Here is a 22,048-nt window from a genome sequence, read left to right on the forward strand (position 1 = left end):
CTGGTGAATGTTGCTGTATCTTCCAGAAAAATGGACAGCTTAGATTTGGGGATTTCCATTGATGAGGAATCCACTCCCAAACCCCTGAATATTCACTGGTAAAGAATGGATCTGAATTGTTGAATAAACTTGTGCTATGTGGGATTGCAGCATTTGGATCATGTTGCAGTTTTGTCTGCTGGACTGAAGAGAAAAGCATGTTGGTTGCCACAGGAGAAAATTGCAGACCATGATCCAGCAAATATGGATGAATGAAGGGTGGAATGAAGGGTGCCAGGAGAAAGTTAAGGGATAACTTGATTTGATTTGCAGCTCTTGTAGAAACCTTTCCCATTTCACTAATATCTGTTTTGGTTAGTAGGTGTCAAGAGCAGCACAATTTACTGGGGGGGACTGGGCTATTAAACTCAGACCTGGGAGAACCTCCCAGCTGCTTTTTGATATTCCCTGTTTAAATGGTCAGGGGTGGCACGAGCCATCGGGTCAGAGCATCCTGTTGGTGACAGGAGCAGCTCAAAGCACCTAAAACCCCACCACAAGCACTGACAAAACCCCATCCATGGCTCTGGGAGGAAAGGCTCAGCTCCAGGCTGTGTGCAGACCATTCCTCCAGGAGCACTGGCTCTCCTGCAGGGCTGTCCCCTCCTCCTGGGAGCTGCTGCTCTCTCTCATCCATCCTCTGTCACTCCAGCATGGGAAAGGGTTGGCCAGTGCTGAACTGAAGGCAACCTCTTAATCAAAGTAAGAGGTGGGAGCTGGAGTGTTTGTAAAATACCGTACAAATGGGAGGGTTTGATGGCGTTAAATGAAGGATCAGATTCATTAAATTAAGTGGAAAGCAATGTACATGGATAATTTCAAGGGTTGAGGCTGAATACGGGTTTTAAATAGGAAGTGATCAGCCGCTATACACAACACAGAGCAGCTCTCAAACATTTTTAATGACAGTATTTGTACACACTTTAGTTTAATTAACACATGGCACGGGAGAGGGTTGGTAACTAGGATGTGTAGTCTCACACCAGTCGTCTCGATTAGAACACATGGAATTTCAAGCATGGATACACCCAGAAGAACAGCACCCGTCCCTGCCCGGTGAGGTCTGGCAGTCTGAATTTCCATCACACCTTGTTTTTCTTGGATGTGGCAGTAATTCCTTCCCTCCAGATGGAGAAGTCCCCTTAGAAGTAGATGATCAGCCTCTCATTTGGATTTATTTCTTGTTTTGCAATCAAAATGAAGGAGACTGTGTATTGTCACTGCCCAGTGATGCTCGTCACGTTTCTGACAGCTATGTTTATTAGTAAATATGTAGAAATTGCTTCCAGAATTAACTGGAGCTGCTCTTCTGTGTCTGTACGTGTAGAGGAGATTTCCTGTGGTGTTGATCCCTTTGTTAGCATGGCAGTCCCTGGATGCTGGGGGGCTGAGCCTGGGTTTCAGCTCCTGGCAGCCTCAGTGCTGGTTCGGGGCACCAACTTCAGAATAATCGGTTTCTCTGGTGTTAGGAGCCCCACTGAGCTCAGCTTCATCGGGATCTGCAGCAGAGAGAGGGAAAACACGGGTGGAGATGGATCAGTGAAATATGCAGAGATAGATGAGAGGTTCACACTGGATCTGAGCTGCCTGGAAGTGCCAAGCACCTGGCCTTGGCACCCAGCCCGTGCCAGCCTCCAGGTGCCCCTCACCTGGGTCTCTTTGCAGGTCTGGAAGGTGAAACGCTGCAGCAGGGAGGTGATGGCGACTTTCAGAGACAGGAGAGCAAACCTCATCCCAATGCAGTTCCTGGGACCAGCCCCAAAGGGCAGGTATGTGTAGGGGTCTATGGTCCCCTTGTTCTCCTTGCTGAACCTGGATGATGGATGGGGAAGAGAAATGAAGGCAGCAGAACCACAGAACCTACACATCTTATTTATCCAGGGATCTCTCACCCTGCAGAGCCTGCTTTGGGTTTTTCCTAAGAAAAACCCCAGAAATTGAGTGCTGTGACTGAACCTTTGCCCAGGACAGTGTGGGGTCCCACTTGAGGGTTTGATTTTAATTCTGTCCATCCAGATTAGTAAAAGTTGGAAGCAAGGTGAAAATCCGGGCCACATCCTGTCCCGCAGTGACAGATATTTGCTGTCTGTGGTATTTAGAGAGAGAAGAACCAGGAGCTGTTTTGGTTAGGAGCAGCCTATGGCTTCAGTTTCTCTGGGAAGGAGAAGTAAATAAATATCAGTTACAAAAATGACCAGCTAGGGAAGGTTATCCTTGAAAAAAAGGAGAGAAGGAGATTCTGGAAGGGTTGAGTCTGGCATATTTAGTAGAAGCTTGAAGGGAACAGGTTCAACAAGGAGGATAATACAGAAGATGGCCAGCAGTTACAAAACCTCCACATTTGGCCCCTCTCAGGAAGCTTAAAACTGGGCACAAGATCCTGTGAGGTATTGGTGATGTTCTCCCAATAAGATTATGCTGTTTGAAACCCTGCTTTAAGCACAAAGCTCATTTTCTTCTCAAAATGACATTCCCACGAGCCTGCAATTTCTCATCCACATTGTTTGTAAAAAGATGGGAAGAACACCATTAGGAAGCTAATCAGAGATTAATGCTTAATTACTGAGGAAAAAGCAGTGTGATGTTTCTTCCCTTTTGTTAAGCTTTTTGTACCTTTCTGGCCTGAACTCGTCTGGGTTGGGCCAGAACTCGGGGTCGCGGTGCAGGACGTAGGGTGGGATTGTGACCACGACTCCTTTGGGAATGGTCACTCCATTTATCTCCACGTCTTTCTTGCAGGTTCTCTCAATCCTCCCCCCCAGGGGATACATCCTCAGCGTCTCGTTCACTGTCATGTCGAGGTATTCCAACTTCATGATTGCGTCGTAGGTGAGAGGAGCCTGCAGGACAGCGGGAGGAAGGTCACCAGGTATGTTGGGTTGTCCTAAAATGACTGTGGGAACCAGAGTATCTGGTACCCCACTGCCCCAGATTGGACCCAGACTCGCTGAAGGACAAAATGCTAGGTAGAAATTGAGAGATTGGTTTTGTTTTTTCACCCCTGAGTTATGGAAATGCCTGGAAATCCACATGCTCTTGTGCACGGGTGCAGAGTGTGGCAAACGGGTTTGAGCAGCTGGGGTGGCTGGAAAGTTCCAGCTGCCAAAGGAGAATCACTGCAGGGCTGAGTTGTGTCAGTGTGTGTTCCCCAGAGCTCCTGGGCAATCCATGGTGTTTAGGAGCTGAAGATTTCTCGTTGCCTTGAGTGAACCAGGGGGGGCAGCAGGGTCAGGGAGTGCTCCCCATCACTCAGGGTCCCCCTTACCTTGTTGGGCAGGACGGTGTCGATCTCCTGCAGCACCTTTTCCTGCACATCAGGGTGCAGGGCCAGCTCGTAGGCCAGGTAACCCAGGCTGTTGCTGGTGGGCTCATAGCCAGCAAAAATAAAGATGAATGCCTGGGCCAGGACCTCTGTGTCGGTCAGGGCTGTGGGGAGATGGGAAAAGCAGTGTTGGCTGATGGTCTCAGCAAGGACCAGGCAGCAGCAGGAGGTGTCGAGGCAGGTTTGTTGACACTGTTTTCTGATAATGTTTTTATAACTGCCCCACCTGCCTGGAAAAATCCATTTTATAGAGGAGGCAGGTGATTTCCTGAGTATAAATACTGACATGGCAGTCCTGCTCTCTGGACAGGGATCTTAGCCCTGGTGCTGGCACCAGGAGACTGAGTCCATCTGGAGCTGGTGAGTGAAGGTGATGGTGACACAAACACCTCCCACAGCCCCCGTGCCCATGCTGAGGATTTGGGTGTTGTTACCTTTATTTGAGTGATTTGCTTCGTTGTTCCCCTGGCTGTCTGAGCGCTGGGACTCGATCATCAGCTGCAGGAAATCCACCCTGCCCTGTGAGGGAAAGCAGGAGAGTCTCTTTGGTGACAGGTTCCTTGGAGGGCTCAGATAAGCAGATTTCACAGCCTAAGTGCAATTTTTAGACTGAGAGCATCCCCAAAATGCACATCACTTCCTTACTGAAAAATATGACGCTTACTTTTTATTTTGGAAACCTGCCTGTCCTATCCATTGAGCCACTGGGTGGGAGAGCAGTGTTTTGAATGAAAGGGATCCAAACTCTAAAAGGCAGAATTTTGTCAGGAAGCAGCTGCAGATTTTGCAAAGTGAATGGGGAAGGCACAACCCTAAAGGTGATTTTGCTGTTGATGTGCTGCTTACTCTGCACTCTCCCATCCTCTGCCTAATCTCCTTCAGGGAGTCTCTCACTCTCTCATTACAAGTGCTGCAGACTGAGGCTTAGTCCAATTCTGCTGAGCCTTTATCTGGATTTAGCTTCAGATCACGGATGTACAAAGTCCCCCTGACTCTCTGCCAGGACAGGTCAGGTGGGGCTTTTCTGACAGTATTAAAATGAAGTGTTTACACTTGAGTAGGCTCAGGGCTTTGTTGAGTCATTGTACTTTGGCTTCACCTTTGATATCATCACCCTAATTATGTCTCACTTCAGTGTACTTTCTGCCACAATTGCTCTCAAATTCCCACTCACCTTGTGAGCCTCCTTTTCACGTTCCTGCTTAATTTTGGCAATGGATCTCATGAAAAAATCTACGGCATCTTTGGGGAAGATATTTACGTTCATCTTGGCCATGACAGGAACAAGGAATGGGAAAATAACTAAAAAAACAAATAGAAAATTGCACTCTGTAAATATCTTTATAACAGATAGCTGTGGATGCTCCTGGGAAATGATTTCCTTTTTTAATTTCTTTACCTGAGAAAAGCACGAACTTTTTTCCTGTTTCATTCCCTTGGAATAGTTTTTGTGGCAAATGGGCACAACCAAGCTGGGTATAATCATTCACTTAAGAGAAGACCAAGGCATTTTCCACCTCCTATTTCTAAGGCTCTGTTTTCTAAGGACAGGTTACTTCTGGAAACAGAAGTAACTCAGAAGAGAAATATTGAAAATTCTGAGCTCTTTGTTCAGGCTGAGCTGTTCACTGCCTTGCTGTGACCATGCAAACATTTTCAAGTCCCTTTCAAAGCATTTCCTTCCTCACAGAAACTGGGTCTTGATATTCTGTATAGATTGATGAAATCTACAGCACCAGAACCTCCTCTATGCACAGATCCAAACTTTCCCTGGGTTTCAGCAAAGTGTCTAACCTTAATTTAAGGTCCACTGCTGCTAAGCTATTGCACTGGAGGAAATTGTATCTAATTACAGTCCCCACTCAGCGCTCCTTCCCAGAAAATGGATTTCAGATAGCAGCGCTCTCCTCAAGCCTCACTTGCTTTTCAATCTTTGAATAATTTCCCAGCACCTAATTGGATATTTCTGGGTGGTTCATAAGTTTATTGCGCTGTGGATGCCAAAGGTGGAGGAAGCTTTTACCCGTCTCGTCCCCAGGGTTTCAGCATGAGGCTCACAAGGAGGAAATGATGGGATAAGGGGCAGTAGGACTTCACTCCTAGCAAGGGAAGTTATCCAGGCAAAACCTGGAGTCACTTACATGACAAGATAAAGATTGGGTCAAAAAAGTCAAACTTGACCAGTTTCTTCATCTCTCTGACAAAGGGGTCCTTGGGGTTGTTCATGGAGTCAATGTTCACCCCAAAGGAAGTGCTGGTGACCACGTCCATGCTGTAGCTCCCAAAGATGCTGAGGGAAAGTGGAAAAAAATAGACTGTGGTTAAATATTTGGACTGAGTGAATGTATCTTTTCCTCATGTCTATGTGACATTCAAATATAAAGTCTCATAAGACCTCCTGCCTTAGGTTTGAAAAGAAAATTGGCTTTGTGGTACTGAGCAGCGCTTACAGAGAAGGGCGTAGATTTTTAGAGAGCTTTTTTTTTTCCAGCCTGCACAGGTTTTGAAATCAGACAGCTTTTCCAAGGATTTACAACAACATGGAACAGGCCAGTGGAAGGACAGAAGGTGGAACTTAGCCTGGTAACCTCTGAAGGAGGAGTGGCAGCACACCTTGCCTCAAACAAGCCCTGGGAGTGGTCCAGTTCCACCCAGCACAGCCCCCTGGTCCAAGCTGTCCAAGCTCCCCTTGCAGGGTTTTGGTTCAAGGGAAACTCTGCAGGTTTGTGGTTCCAGGTGTGCAGCTGCCCCTGCTGCATTTCTGCTTTGCAATTGGGGGTGCAATACACAGGGTTTTGTCCAGAGCCAAATGGAGGGCACAGATGAGGCAGAAACACTCAGGGCCACCCTACAGCCTCATTCCCCCAGCAGTGGGGCATGTGAGGGATGAGCATCCCTCAGTTCTGCGTGGCACAGAGAGGTCAGCAGCCTCCATGGCCTGGGGGAGGAGAAGGTGCTGCACAGAGATCCTGAGTGTATGCAGGAGAAACTGGGTTTTCCTGCCAGGCTTGGAGTTATCTTATATCTGTGGATTCACAAAGCTGTGCCGGAGCTTTTTCCTTCCTATCTACCTCTGGGAAGTTTTCTAACATCCAAATTAAATTTCCCCCTTTTAAATTTCCAGTCAGGCTTTCAGCAAGTCCCATTCCTCCTTTCAGAGCCCTGGCTGACCCAGGGAAAGATCTGCATTGCTGGTAGCCAGTGAACCACAGCACTTTAAACAAGGTTTGCTCTGCCTGCTGCTCTTAGCAGTTACTTACTCCTTTACAGCTATTGAGCTGTCCTCTTTCACTTGCTTTTGAACATTCTTCACCAAAACTTCCCCATAGTGCTTCATTATAGGGAACATCTGTAACACAAACCAGGCATGGGCGCTTCAGTACAGTACATTTTACTCCTTTACACACGCTCATGAGGACTACAGGGAGTTTCACAAATATTTACAAATAAGATCTCTCTGCTCAGGTTTTATTTTAAGACTTTTCTGGTTTCAGTTAGGCATAAATTAAACAGGCCAGCTTAGTTGTTGGGCTCTGACTAAAGAAATCAGACCCCTGTGATAATCTCAGCCTGAAAACAGTGCTTGCTGACTCGGGTTTAGTCTGTACCTGCCCCTCTGGTTTACCTCCTTTAGTTTCCCACTGGTGAAGGTTGGAGAGAGCACAGTACGGAGCCTTTTCCAATGTTCATCTTCAGCTAGCGAGATGGCATTGTTCAGCACCCCGACCAGATCCGTGCGCTGCCGAGGAAAGGAGAAGGTGTTAACCCCAGAAAAGGGAGCAGCCTCCTTGCAGGGTGGGAATGTGGAGTGCCAGCCCCTGCCCAGGCTCTTCCTGGGGCAGAGCTGCTGGCAGCAGGCTGTGACCTGCCAAACAGCCTCTCTCAAGACACACATCCATGAATAATCCCCTTCCCCACACTAAAGCAGCTGTGAGGTGCCATTCCCAGCCCCAGAACAAGTCTGATCAGCCCAACACCTGTGTGGTACCCACCACCTCCCATCCCAGCATCCCAGCTGCTGTGCACCCTTACAGATTCCTGCACGCTCACACAGACCCAAATCCATCCAAAGATACATAAATACACAGATAGGTGTGAGAACAGACTTGGTCTGCTCCCTCTGCAGCCCGTGTGTGCAGTCCAGGCTGTAAGGCAGGGGAACAGTGACATGCAGTGGTCGTGTTCAGCAATCCCTATAGTGCAGCCAGCCGTTCCCAAAGGATGTCCTGTCTCCTCCTGCACTTTTCCTGGACTCTGTGGTGGATGACAACACTTCTGCCCTTACCCTGCGGTTGGTGAAGGTGCTGTAACAGTCCTTAACCAGCACAGATTTGATGATCTGGGGATCTGTGACAGCCAGCGTGGGTTGTCTGCCATCGTAAATCCTGGTGGGGGGAGAAGAGGAGGCAGGTAAATAACCCCAGATAATTGAAGTGTAAGGCTTGGCTGGTGCCCACCAGACAAAATGTGTTGAACAAATGTTCTTCCATCACCAGCCTTGTTGCTCTGTTGTCTGAATACAGGCATGTAGAAAGTGGAGATGGAAAAGGACTCCCAGACCTTTTCCCACCTGGGTTTTGCAAATGATAAAGGGGGATAAACACCTTCCAAAGTCACTGGGAAATGAGCAGGGCTCGGTTGCTCAGAGCACCAGATACTAAATGAAGCAAGTGTCTTCACTTCCTCCCCCGACTCTCTGTGTTTTTCCAGGCACTTAAACACATTACAGTATTAGGAGGAAACTTGTTCGACCCCTTTCAGGCTCTTGAGTTGGGTGTCTGGAGACTTGGGCTGACAGCACTGAGACATCCTTGGAGATGAAACTCAGTCCTTGTTTTTGTCTTTTCAAGCTGGCAGCTCTGAATGCTTTCCTGGAACAGATGTAGATTAAGCTGATTTGTGCTCTCTACACATTTGGGCTAAGATATATTTTCCAGATTCCATTTTTTAAAGCTGCTGTAGGGACCAGTGGATGCATCATACAGAATATGCAAGGTAGTAACCTAAGTTATAACAGCAGTGATAAAAGCTGTGGGAGGAGGTGTCTAGAACAGAGCAGCCATACCTGCAGCAACTCCTGCTGCAGCAGGCAGGGATCAGCAGCACCAGGAACTCCTTGGATCAGCTCCAAAGGGAGTCACATTCCTGTGCTGTTGGTAAACCAGAGGAACCCAACCTCCCAGCTCCAGATCCTGCTTAAGTCAATAGTTCTGCTGATTATTTTGTTAGGGGCAGGTGAGAGCCTTTTGTTCCAAGATTTAAACTGCTTTTCACAGTATTGGCCAAAATAGTTTCTGCATGATGAGGCAGTGACACAGCTCTGCATCACCAGCCTCCAACATAAGCCACCAGCAGCACCTTGTCCCTGTTCTCATCCTGCTGGGACTGTCAGGGCTGCAGGTGGAGAAAAGGGAGCTTTCCTAATGAATATCTTCTCCCCTTTGTACAGATTCTAGTTTTACTCTCAGAGGAGATCAGTGGTTCATACTCACCCCCAGATTTTCCCGTATTTCTTGAAACATTCATTGTCAAATTCCAGGAAACCCTGTGGCAAGCAATTTGAAAATTGTCATGGACTATGCTGGATTGAAAGAGACCCACAAGGACCATCCAAGTCCAACACCTGGCCCTGCACAAGGCAGCCCCAAAAATCCCACCACGTGTCTGAGAGTGTTGTCCAAATGCTCCTTGAGCTCTGGCAGTCTTGGTGCTGAATTATCTGAGAGAGGATGCAGTGGAGGGGATGATTCTGGAGATGGTGGGTGGGGAGAAATAGCTCTAAACTGATGTCCAGACCTGCTTTAGGAGCGTTCCTTCCCTCTGAAGCCACGATGAAGCATAAATGTGCTCTGTGCTTTGAGTGAGCTGTTTGCCAGGGCGCTGGCAAAGGGCAGCTGGAAATCAGCCAGCCAGGAGTGCTCCTTTGGGGATGCCCCTTGGTCTGTGCTGCTGAGCCTTATCCCACACTGGCCTTTGCACAAGCCCTGCGTGACAGAGGAGCTGGCATTTGGAGATAAGTTATCATCCCTGTGTATCTGTTGAGCTGCAGCTGTGCCAGCAAAGGCAGCGGCTGCTGGAGCCAGGAGGGCTCCAGGCACTCACTTTGCGATATTCCAGGCATGTCCCGAAGAAAGGCAGAGGTCTTGGCCCAGGGATGCCCAGTTTCTTGAACAAACCAAATGGCCAGGTCCCATATCTGTGGGACAGAAAAGACAGCAGTGTTACATCACTGTGGCCTTGGGGCTGTAATCTGTAATCTCCTAAACCTGGAGACTGCAGCAACATCCCTTGGGAGGTGAGGGGGAGGAGGTTGATCCAAGAAGTGGGATAAAAGCAGTCCAAGTGAAAATTTCCCTGTAAAAAACTACTTAAAAACCATGGTAAGGCTCACACAGAGCTTCAGAGGGAGCCTTTTGGTGTGAAAGCAATTGTTTCCACCAGAGCACCTGTGGAGACAGCATCTCCACAAGTCTTTAGCAAAAGTCCTGTGAGGAGCTCATTGCCTACCAAAGGAGAGGCAGAAAACGGAGCTGGAAGGAGGAACACCAAGCTTGCATGTTTTTATTGAAGAGAAATCAAAGCAATGCCAGAAATTATGTCCCAAGCAGGGCTTTTGTCAAACTGCAGTTCAATTTCATTTATTGTTCTCCCTCCCTTAGTCCAGCATCAGCTCAGTGGAAGCCTTGTCTTGATGGTTTTCTCTTTAGATTTTATTGACAGCCTTGCAGATTTCTTTCCTCTGAAGCACCCTTCCTGGCAGCTCTGAAGTTACTGCCTCTACCTCGGGGCTTTCTCTTTCTCAACAAGGGCCTGGGCTGCAGCCCTTTGAAGCTCATCTTTGGCTGTGTTGAAAGAGCTCCTCAAAATATTTGGTTTTAGTTAGTAGCTGCAGCTTCCCAAGTGAGCAGTTCATTGCAGAAGGGATGTAAAATAGGGAAGGTTTGGCAGGGGGATGTTATCAGAGATCCTCTTCAGGCCAAGAGGCAGCAGCTGCTCAGGCAGGATCCTGGGGATGCTTCTTTGAAAAGCCAAAATCTAAGTTGAGACTTAGGGAAGGTCTCCCTTACAATTAGCAATGGCTTTTGAAATTCTGGGGATAGCAAATGTGATCAGTCCCCACCAGCAAAGCTTCTGACAGAGCTAAAAAAGCAAATCCCACCTCATGGTCCAAAAATGGGTTTTCACCAGAGGTGAAAAATGGGGAGCTGGGTGTGTTCAGGTTTCACAGAAATCAGTTTGTCAATGTTTAATCTTTTTTGTCAAAGGTTAATTCAGTACTAGGAATCAAACGTTTGTGGACTCTCATTTGTAATGTTTATAGGTAGCCAGGGCTGTGGGAGGACCAGGAAATGTCAGGCTGGGCTGGTTACAAAGCCCAGAAATACTGTAGGAAAACAGGCTTAAACCTCTTGAAACATGGCCAGGAAAATGTAGTCTAACACTCCTACAACTAAAACATGTCAGGGTTTTGTGCTGATTGAAAAGGAGCATTCAGTGTAAAGCCAAAGAATAATCATTACTTCTTCCTACCATGGATGTGAACCAGAAATTCCTGATATTCCCTCAGGTGTGAACTGGAACAGTGTTGCCCCAGGTGGACAAAAAGCACCTAAATAACTTGGCTGTGTTAATGGGCAATGAAATTTCTATTTTAGCTCTAATATCAGAGCACAAAGATCTGGGTTTAGTCCCTTTTGCCACAACAGAATTTACAAGTACCTGCAGAAGGTGCAAGTTTGGTAACCAGCAATTTTAGATAGCCACAGAGTTACTGAAATATGAGACTTTGGGTCCAGATCAAGGGTGGCTTTTTTGGTTTCGTTGTTTTGGTGTGGTTTGGGTTGGTTTTGGGTTTTGTTTTTTTTTGTAAGAGTCAGCCCCAAACAGGCTTTTGAGTGATCCAAATCACAGGAACAGATTTGAAAAACACGGCTAAAACTTTCTGAGCTTGCTGAGCTGCGTGGCTGGAGAGTTGCCAGGGCAGACAAATGGGCTGTGCTCGTGTGCACCACATCAATTGTTGGGGCTTGTGGCTGGCAAGGCTCTGCCTTCTGCCTCAGGGCTTGTCAAAACTGCCCAGTTTGTCAGGGCAGTGCTCCCCTGCTGGAAACTCTGTCCCAGCAAAGGGGTTTTTACCAGCCCTGCTCTGCTGCAGGCACCAGCAAGGCCAAGGACAGTATTTCCTCACTAGCAGGGCTCCCCTGAAGCACTGGGGGTGAATTTCTGCTGTGGGATTTTGTCTGGAGAGCCAGGAGCAGGTGGCTGATGTTGCTCTGTGCTCCACTCCTGCCCCCAGCAGGGGTGGCCGTGAGGAGGGACATGGGATGGAAACCAAACCTCTGCAAAGGACCTCTCCTGGTCCAGGTGCCCCCGAGGAGAATCTCAGCTGGGCACCACGGAGGAAGCCAGAAGGAGTAAAAACTGATCCTACAAATATTCTTTTCCTGGTGCCTCTCTGCTGCTCTCCACCTGTGCAGCAGGGTCATCCGCCTGCAGAGCAGCCTCAGCCAGGGAGGCACAGCTGGATGTCTGTGAAGAATAACCTGATGGATCAGGACCCTGACAGAAAGCAGCACCCTGATGGTAACCAGTACCTGGCATCATTATTATTCAATTATTCCTTTGATCCTTAGCAGCAGCCTCATGACTGGATGGGAATACTCCAAACCTTGGGGCAAGATCACACACCTATACAATCTTTAAACTTCCCTGCTACATCCCAGAGCCTGGTTAGCTGCTGGAAAACTGGAAATCACAGCTACTCTTCAACAGATTAATTGAGTGAAAGTGAGCAATGGCAAGAAGAGAGAAATGGCAGGAGCAGAGAATCAATAAAGAATATTTTACTCACACTAGCAGGAGGGCCACAAAAAGAAGTATAAGGGCCCATGTTTCTGTGGAGAGCGAAGGCAGCAGGTTCATTTCAGTTCTTCTCTGGCTCTGAGTTCTGCCTTTGGGTGCTTGTCCCACGTCTGTGGGAAGTGGGAGTGTTTCATACTGTGCAATCTTTTTTATCTAGTCATATGATTTAGGGGCCCTCCCTTCTTCACGAAAGGAGGAGGAGGAGTGGAAGGCAAAGGTAGAAAAGTCTGCTAATCTGAAAAACACCATTCATGTGATAGACAAGTGCCTCTCTGGACTGTCTAAAGTTTAAGTTATTTAATGCATGTGTTACCAAACATTTCAGCTGGTTTCCCTGTTGTAAGTAATAACTACTTTGACTCATGCCCCTGGGCTCCTACACCAAACCAAATAAAAACAAGTTACAATGAAAAGGTAAATCCCAAAGCAGGTGTCAGGGTTGGTTTACAAAAGGGAAAGAGAAGGGAAAAGGTTATTCACATATTGTATGACAAGAGCTTTTCTGGCAGATGAATCAACTTTGACAGAATTTAAGATTTTGTTTGAAATATCTCTCTTTCAGAGAGATATTGTGAGGAGATGTTGTGAAGTGCGAGCGCTGCCTGCGGTGAGTCAGGAGCAGCTCCCAGCTCAGGCAGGAATTTGTCCCCTCTGAAGGCTGTAGAAGTCCAGTCCACTTGTTTTGCTGGCCTGTGGCCAGGTGTTTTGTAAGAGAAATACTGTCTCTCCACATCTGTAAGCAGTTAAAGTGCCACCTTTTCCAAAGCACCACTCCTGGCTCCTTAATAAAACCCGTGCCCACCCTTCTGCAGCAGCTGGGGAAAAGGCACAAAAAAGGGAAAACACGGATTTTGTACAGGCTGTCCTGTAAGGATGGTGCTGAAAAGCAAGAGCAGGTGTGGATGTGCTGAGAGGAAATTATGATGTGGAGAAAATGGAGCTCTTTGGATGGTGTTTGTCAATGGGGATCAAGCCAGGGCAGGAAGTTCCGTGGTTTGCATAGATGTGCACTACTGCAATTTTAGGGCTTTGTTTAGGATTCTAAAATGAGCAATTCCCTTTATATTAGAAGAGCTGCTGTCTTCAGAAAGGAGTTTACTGTCTGCACTGGAGGCAAGTAGGTGGGTGTTTGAATTTTTTGGCATGTCAGAAGTGTTGTGTCTGCAAGGACGTGGCTGTGATTGATGCTGCACTGACTGAGCAGTGGACCCCAGTTCACGTTCCAAGGAGCATCATCTGCCTTATCTCAGCATTTGTGTATCATTTTGCCTTTGCTCTGACCTTTGGAGACAGATCAGGTGTAGATTATTTTGTAATAAACACAGTTTGCTTTAGTTTGACGTGAGCAGATGAGCTCATGAGACAGTTCTCCAAGCCTGTGCTGGGTCCTGCCTTTCTTGATTCAGAGATGTTGCAAGAGCATGTGGTTCAAGAGGTGTTTTCCCTTTCAGGAACTGGTCACAGCAGTGATTGGTGCTCCAGGGTTCCTCTTTCCCTATTTTGACACAGCCTTGAAATTTGAGTTTACTGGACACCCAAATGTTCCCAACTCACTGTGTTGGGAAATAGGTTAACAGAGTTTATTCAGGAAGTGGGATTGTTGTAGGGCTCTCCATCCTCAGTAAATCTCCATCCTCAATCTTTGTCCTCTTTGAGTCATTTTTAGGGGTAATTATAGACTCTGGGAAGAGTGGTATGAAAAACCAGAGGTGCAAACTCTTACTGTGGTTTTGCAGGGTGACCTGATGGTCTCTGCCAAATGGACTGTGCTTATTGACTTCAAACAAACAGCACAACCCCACCATCCCCTTGAGAAAGCTGGTGGATAAACAGAAAAATCCACGGGTGATTAATCCATGCTGAGGGAAAGTCAATGACCTGGGAAAGAATGACTGATTTTCACATGTGAACCCAACTCAGAGCCAATTTATGCCCAAATGTGCACTCTATTAAAACTGTAAACCCCCAGCTGTGGTATCCCCTAAGATGCTTGGGGGTCCAGCACAGTTGTTCCTTCACCCTTCCAAATGCTTTATAACATCTTAGTCCTCACCACCGCAGGCTCTTACACCCATCCTCGGCTTCTCCTGGACATTTTGATGTCCACTGCACCCCACCATGGGTTTAGGGGAGCCCTCCAGGTGTCTGGAGCAGAGGCAGAGTGCTCAGGGAGAAGGTGCAACCCCCAATTTTGGCTGTGGGAACACCCTGCTGGTGCCACCCCGGGTCCTGTTCGTGGGTGACAATGACACACACAACGCTCACCCCTTGTCATTTAGGCTGTGGTCACTGAGTTTCCAGAATGGTCACAGGCTGAGAGGTTAAAAAAGCCAAAATCTGCAACAAATTCAGAAGAGAACTGAGCTGCTTTCCCATTTCTAATGCCCCTAAGAAGCTCAGATTAATGGATTAATGGCTTTCAGGAAAGCAAAATAACAACGCGTTGTTACGTGCAGCGTAACGAAGGGAGTGCTGCAAATCCAGGCTGTGAACAAGGTGTGATAAGCAGGCAGGATTTTTGTGGAATAATGACTGGGGATTGGCAGAAAAATAGAGGAGCATGTATTTCTTTCACAAGCTGTGAAACCAAAGGATGTAGGGGTTGGAAGGAGGCCGTGGAATAGCAATTATGACTGGGGCACAGGTGTGGAGAGGAACGAGCAGCTCAGAAGAGAAGGAGCTGTTGGAGGGGAAGGAAAAAAATGGAAAACATTTTGTGTTCCTGGTGAAAAGGACTGCATGGGTACAGCAAAGGCCAGGCTGGAAAAGTCTGAATCTTTAGGTCTAACTCACTTTTGAGTATGATTGTGAAAGAGGTTCTCCTGAGATACTTTGGGGAATTCGTTTTAGATTCCCAGGGCTGGACCAGCAGAGATTCTGCGGTGCTACTCAGGGTATAAATATTGCTGGGAAATTGTGCCATTATGGAGTACTTTAAACTCTCTAGATACAGATAATAAAAATTGCTGCTAATCATGCAGAGCTCAGCTAATCTCTGTAGGGCAGGGAGGAGGCAGATTTCTGCCCTGGAGAAACACCAATCTGGCAAGCAGTGACATGGATTTAGCTTCAGTATTGATAAGTAATTTAAGATATTCTGGAAGGACAGTTAAGAGTAATATTACCTTGGGTTGAACGAACCACATTAATTTCATTTAATATTAGGTGTAAACAAAACCCAAGTTTGTAACTCAGGCTCATTTTTCAAAAGGACAAATAATAAACCAGTGGAATATCTCAGGACCTTCACTGTAGGCTGTGTCTAACCTCCTTTTGAAGTCACCAGTGCTAATATTATCAGCCAGTTCTATGTCAAGAGACTTTCAACTGCCTGAACAGCTGCATTGAAAGGATGCTCAGAATAAATCAAACCAGTAGGAAGTGAAGGGGGAGAAAAAAACAACAACAACAAAGATTTTTTGCAGTTCAAAGTCCACTATTATATATTTTTATGTTCTGGCCATAAGATCTTCTTGTTTCTGTGCCTGACTCAGAGCAGCCCAGTGCTAGAACACAGAGACTTGCTGGAGTCCAGTCAAGGGAGGGTCCAGCAAATCAGGGGCTTTTTTCACTCCCTTGGAGAGGTGCCCCCAAACCCCTTGGTTTGTTTAGTCTGACTAAATGATAGCTGGGCTGGAAGGAGGTTGCTACGAGAATAAATGCCAGGTAGATGAGCTATTGAATCAAATTATGGTGTTGGCACAGAGACAAATGGGAATAATCCAGCCACGAGTAACTGCTAGGCTGGAAATGAACACAGTCCTGGCCTGGGAAGCTCAGGAGTCTTTACTTCATAGGGTTAAGAGAGGAAAAAAAGGTCAGATAATGTAAAATGAGGTGAGATAAGACAGCTGCCAGTGGGAGGAAGGAGTAATACATTAAACTTACAGAGCTCTTCTGCCAGAGCAGTGCAAATTCACTTTCTACACAGATGTGGGGAGGCAACTATTTATTTTTCCCTGATATGCAGTGGTTTAGTTACCCACAGAAAAATACTTCATAATGAAGGTTACATTTTTTTTTTTGCAGTGGTGAAAATATTGATACACTACTGCTGGGGAAAAAAAAAATCAATGTATTTGGAGGGTTCTCTAATGATACTTTATGTAGTTCTGTGTATAGATGACTGATACCCTCCTGCACATAGATTTCCTTGGGATTTAAAAAGCTCACAAAAAAACCTCAACAAAAACGTAATTAATTCCCCTGGATGTTTTGTTCCATATACTGAGCTTTGGAATCACACAGAAACTAGGACATTTTCCTGATGTTTTTTTCAGTTAAAGTAATATCCCTGATATATCCCAATCTTCCTTCATAATCTTTGCAATATATCATTATATTTCTTTTCATTCCAAGAAACGACAGCTACAAAAGCTGTATGAAATCTGGATGGCTAATTAACTCTGAGCACTGCATTCTTTTGCCCAATCCAATACCAAAGCCTGCTCCAGGTTCTTTAGCCTTTTAGAATGAGTTAAGAAAGAACAAAACACCCTGCCAGCTCCACCCATGACTTCTTACCTACAATGCAGTGAAAGACAAGGTTATATCCCACAAAGGAACAGCAGCAAAAATCCCCGACAAAGGCAAATACAGGTGAGGGACAAATGCAAATGTAGGTGAGGTGTATTTCCAGAACAAGGGGGAGATCATGTTCTTTCCTGGATATTTTTGGGAGGATGATTTGATGGGGAAACTGCATGAGTGGTGCTTTGTTGTGCCATCATTTTGGCAAAGTCATCCCAAGAAGTGGCTGCACAAGTCATTGCCCAGCAGAGTCCTGCTTGGGGATGTCAAGATTCAGCTTTGGGAGGTCAGTTCTGCACTGGGATGTCAGGACTCAGCGTTGGGATGTCAGGACTCAGCTTTGGGATGTCAGGACTCAGCTTTGGGAGGTCAGTTCTGCACTGGGATGTCTCAGCCTGTTGAAGTCAGGGCACTTGACTCATTCAGAGGATGGATCTTTGAGAGGGTGACAAATCATCGGGTTTGTGAAGGACTTTGTTATGCAAAGCAGTGCCTGAGATTGTGCCCGAGGCAGGAATAACGTCATGTCTCCACTCGGTGTCCCTGCCACCGCTGCAGCCTCCCGCAGGGTGACCTGCTCCCATTAGCTCATTAGGTTCAGCTCCATCATGGTTGGAGTTACACAGTTAGTAAGGACCGTGAGACTCCAGGATTTGTCATAAATGAAACCAGGATCCTTTCTCAGTGTGTTTTTCAGACCACAGATCACTTGCCTCCATCATTTGACACGAGGCTGGGAGAGATGTGGCAGCTCTCCTGACAAGGATGTGCCAAAGTGCTCCATGTCAGGGATGTCACACCTGGAGGTCCCTGAAAGGGCTCTGTGATAACAGAGATGATTGGCAGTTAATGCTTTTCACCTAAATAGGTGTGTTTCCAAATTGCCACTCCCTCCATCAACTACCTGATCTGCTTCCAGCAACCTGCAAAGTCTGAAAAGGATTATCTTGGCATTATTTTCATATCACATGTCAGTACATCCTGATATGTTCTGCTTCTCTTTAGTTTTCTAAACAGAAGTTTCTCAGGGTGGAAGGTTTCAGCCTAGTCAGGTTGGGTATTTGGGGTGTTTTTTTGTTTGGTTGGTTGTTTTTTGTTATTTTAAAAACCAATCCCTAAAATCATCTTATGCAAGCAAAATACAGGCTTGTTGTTTGAATCACTCTGTGATTAGTCCTTTTGTATTTGTGTTAAGATAGTCTGTTAAAAAAAAATAGAAAGAAAAAAGTTGCATCATAGTTATTTCAGATTGGAAATTATTCTGAGGGGTCAAAGGAGTTTAAAGTACTCAGTAGCATGGACCTGGGTCAAAGGGTTCTTGGAACTGGCTTATCTGAACTCAGAGGCTCACACAAATAAGTCCTTTGGGATGTCACAGTTCTGATGGCAGGTCTGGATGTAAAAACCTTTCTCTCAGCCTGACTTGCAGTTTGCCTGGTTGAATGTTTAACCAGTCACTAAATGGTGTGGTGATGCTCACCTGGCTGAGCCTGGAAATCCCTAATAGAAGCATGGGAGAGGATGAGTCCCACCAGAAAAATGTCCACCAGTCCCAAGAAACTGGACATCTGGTTTCTCTGGAGCAGGAGACTTTCATTTGGTCCTTCTCTGCTTTTATGCCATTTTGTGCCCCTCTGGGCTCTGACTTGTCTGCACCAGCTCCGCATCCCTGGCAGGAGGCACCTTGCCTCTACACAGAAATGCCTGGCTTGGCTGGTGGGGGCACCTCCAGCCCCAAAGCCCCAAATTTTTGGGGTGTTTATTTCCACAGCAGGCTGTCCCAGCTCTTCTGTAGATTGAGGGAGAAGTTTATTTTGGAGAATAGTTTGCCGTGTGCTCACTAGAGCGCTCCGGCTGTGGTTCCACGCTGGTTGGTACCGACACCTCGGAGATGGATTCAGGTGCAAATCTGACAAGACACTTATAAATGGCAGGGACAGAAATAGTAGCTTTAAAACAGAGTTATTCCCTAAGGCTGATTCTCCTGCCCAGCAGCATGGCAGGTTCTCAAGGAAAAAGCAGGAAGGGAAAAGCAGCTTCAAAACCTTTCTCTGAAGTTTCACGGCCTCATCCTGCAATCCTTATACAGCCAAGAAATCCTTACATCTGTGACCTGAGTTACCAGTGCTGAGTGCCTGAGTGGAGAGTAGGAATCAGATATTTATTAAGATATGGATCACTACCAGCAGTGTGGCCAGTGGCCCTTGTCCATCTCCATCCCGATTTATGCATTTCAAGAAGAGCCACTGCTGAACCTCCTGCCTTTCATCCCTTCACCAGGATGGTTCTTGGTGGTCACTGCTCCTTATTTTCCATGTTAAGTAGGGGAAGGCTTTTTGGAGCCTTCACATTATGCTTTCCTCTCTCCTGCTCCAAAGCCAGCAGCAATTCCCACTCTTCCCAATAACCTTCAGCTTCCCCATGCCTCTGTGTATAACAAAGGCAGACCTTTAAAATGTTGGACAGAGACCCAAACTGAAGGGCACCGTGATAAATTCTGGCAGAGCTTTGACATGATGGGAAATTCATTCCTCCCACATAAATTATTTTCCCGTGCTTTTCAGGCTTTAGCCTTTTCCTGTGCATTTTCAGCAATAAACAATGAAATATGACATTATTTACTCGTGAAGCACTAATAATGTGTACACACCATAAAACCTGAGGCTGCTCTGGTGAGCTCCCTGTCACAGCATAAACACAGGGGAGCAGGACATGCTGGGGACCCCATGCAGGGACAGGCACCTGTCCCAGCTGCTTCCCTGCTTTATTCCTCCCTGAAGCATCACTTACTGCAGGCAGCCCAATTTATTCCCTGCTGACTTAGCTCCCCAAACACATGGCATGCCCTCTGCTTTAGGGTTCATCTCCCTTTATTTTACAAACATCCCTGAGCTACTCTATCTCTACCTGACCCGGCTTGTTTAGTGACACAACCCCAGCTCAGCAGGGGTTGGGATATGGGATAAAACCTGAGCCTTGCTAAACCCCACTGCAGGGCTCAGGCACGGCTAACTCAGCATGGCTGGCTGCAGGGGCGAAGCGTCCGAAGGGATTTTCAGCATGTGTGCATGGATAATGCCATAATGAAGCCCAGATCCTTGAAGTTTTTTGCATGATTTTTTTATTTTTTTCTTGAGGCCTTTCATGTTGATGTAGCTTGACTTTGTGTCACTGAGCTTTGGGTTAGCTTAGGCTGGCTTTGCAGGTTCTGAAATAGCCATGTCCACGCCGTGTCCCCAGATCCACTCGGCATCCTTGGCGCTTGTCCTTGGCTCCGTGGGCTGGGAGCTGGCTGGATCTGCAGCAGCAGCTTCTGCTTGGAGAAGAGCTCTGTGGGATGTGTTTATGGCATCCCACTGGTACCATTTCTCACGTTAGGCCAAGCCAGGGAAATTTTAGATTAAATTAAAGATGAATCCTGGGGTGATAGTGAGGCTCTGAGCCCGGAGGGATTCCTGCAAAGACCCCAGTGAGGACTTGGATTGACAGTGTGGGGTAGCCAGGCCTTAGTTTGTCATCCTTTTGGGCTTTGGCAGTGTGAGGGGAAGGGTTTGCCTTTGGACCCCTCAGAATGCCTGGGAGATGAGAGCTGGCAGCGTGGTGAGCCTGCCTGAGAGCAGCGAGGAGGAACCTGGCCTCCTCCAAATAGGAGGCAGCTCCGGCCACATCTATTATCATTATTGGAGCTGTCAGCTGCGATTCAATACAAGGCTTCAGATGGATGTATCGGGGCCAGCTTCCTCACTGCCTCACCCCAGCACACGGAGCCAGCTCCAGCCTCGTTTGTGCTCATTTAATCCATTGATTTCACCGGAGGGAAGGGTGAGGAGCGAGGCAGCAGCAGGCTCTGCACACCAGAGCTCAGGGCACTGCCCTGGCTCCAGCACCTCACCCTCCATGAGCCATTCCCAGGAGATGATGGGGGGGAATTGGGTCCCAGAGTCTTTTGCAAACCCCAGAACAAATGCACAGGGACAATCCTTTCACAATCAGGTTTCTGGGAAGCCGGGCTATAACCCTCTCATCTTCTGTTCTCTATTATTTTTCCTCTGCAGTACATTGTTACAGCTTGACAGTTTTGCTCCATCTTAAGGTTGTTCTGAGAAAGGGATACTGTTCACTATTTCAGCAGAAGTCAAGCCTGTATTTCTCTGTTTTCCAGCCCATTCCACAGAGCTGTGCAGCAGTCAGTCTCAAACAAGCAGGGCCATGACAATTTTCTCTTATAAAAATACAGTGTCAGAAGTTAGATCCCTGTGGGGTGCTGAATTACCTCCAGTATCTCCACATTTGCATAGAAAATGAGAATATTCAGGAGAGGTAGTCAGTCTGCTCTAGGAATACAGCTAGACTTTGCTGTCCAGACTAATTAAAGGGCTAGAGGTACTGTGAATGTGATTACCTCTTCTTATCTTGTTCCAAAGTCCATGCAATATCTACAGTGTTTCAAAGTTATATATGCTTTTAAAAAAAATCAATAGCAGTAGAATTCTCATTATCACCATCCTACAAATAAAGTTGTCTGAGAAGCAGAGGAGGGGAAACACTGGTGTGGGAACAAGCTTCACCTTTGAGTTTGCAAGAGGATTTTCCCTGTAAGAAAAACTAGAAAATCCCAAAAATTCCTAATTGCAAAGCAAACTAAAACCCCCATAACTCACCATTGTCCCCTCTTGTAGGTGAGGCTTTGAAAAGTGGTTTTCTGAGTACTCAGGATTAGGTACTTGAGGTGAAATGGGTGCTAGACTTTGGCTTGGCCACCCAATTCCAGCCTGCAAATGCTTCAGCATCTTCCTCTCCTGGACAAGGAGAGTTTAACAGATTCACCACAGAGGACCTGGTAGCACCTCAGGAGTTAGAGACAAATCTGTTCTTTGGCCCCAAGAGCTGAGCACAGGCACCTCAAACCCTGCCTTCCCCCAAGGCGTGTGGATCTCAAGTAATTCCTGTTCAAATTAATTGAGAATGCAGCACCTGAGAGGAGCGGAGCCTTTATACCTGCCAAGGGCATCTGCTGGGCTGGACCCCTCCAGAGCCCTGCTGCCCGTGGGGCTGTCACACTCTGCCACCTGCAAGGTCAGCAAAGCCTCAGTGCCCTTTCAGCCTGGAGTGATAAACCCACAGCCACAAAGGTTTTCTGAGACGGCTCCGAACAGGATCTGCCCTTTTTCATCCAAACGAGGTGGAGTTTGTGCCAGCACACGGCTGTGAGTCACGGCAGGCTTCGATTGGGATTTCTGATTCCTGAACAAGGACTGATGAGGCTCTCTGGTAGCTCCCATTAATCTTCTTCCC

General features: G+C 46.9%; 1 protein-coding gene and 1 long non-coding RNA gene across 2 annotated transcripts; one reads left to right on the plus strand and one right to left on the minus strand.

The window, feature by feature from the left end:
• Positions 1 to 921: 921 nt before the first annotated feature.
• Positions 922 to 12,298, minus strand: LOC111936103 (cytochrome P450 3A9-like). Its single transcript, XM_023936830.2, has 13 exons — positions 12,213 to 12,298; positions 9,464 to 9,557; positions 8,854 to 8,906; positions 7,647 to 7,746; positions 6,987 to 7,100; positions 6,622 to 6,710; positions 5,503 to 5,651; positions 4,536 to 4,663; positions 3,796 to 3,880; positions 3,305 to 3,465; positions 2,653 to 2,879; positions 1,689 to 1,851; positions 922 to 1,538 (listed from the first exon to the last, which is right to left on the minus strand). The coding sequence occupies exons 1-13, from the start codon at positions 12,281 to 12,283 to the stop codon at positions 1,440 to 1,442; spliced, it is 1,533 nt and encodes a 510-aa protein (XP_023792598.2). The 5' UTR covers positions 12,284 to 12,298; the 3' UTR covers positions 922 to 1,439.
• LOC147650067 (uncharacterized) lies at positions 2,779 to 12,583 on the plus strand. The gene is made up of 2 exons (XR_015277273.1): positions 2,779 to 2,908; positions 5,853 to 12,583. It is a non-coding gene; the product is annotated as an uncharacterized LOC147650067 (long non-coding RNA).
• The last annotated feature ends 9,465 nt before the right edge of the window (positions 12,584 to 22,048 follow it).

This window comes from Cyanistes caeruleus, chromosome 17 (assembly GCF_971803275.1).
Source record: "Cyanistes caeruleus chromosome 17, bCyaCae1.hap1.1, whole genome shotgun sequence".
NCBI classification, from domain to species: Eukaryota; Metazoa; Chordata; class Aves; order Passeriformes; family Paridae; genus Cyanistes; species Cyanistes caeruleus.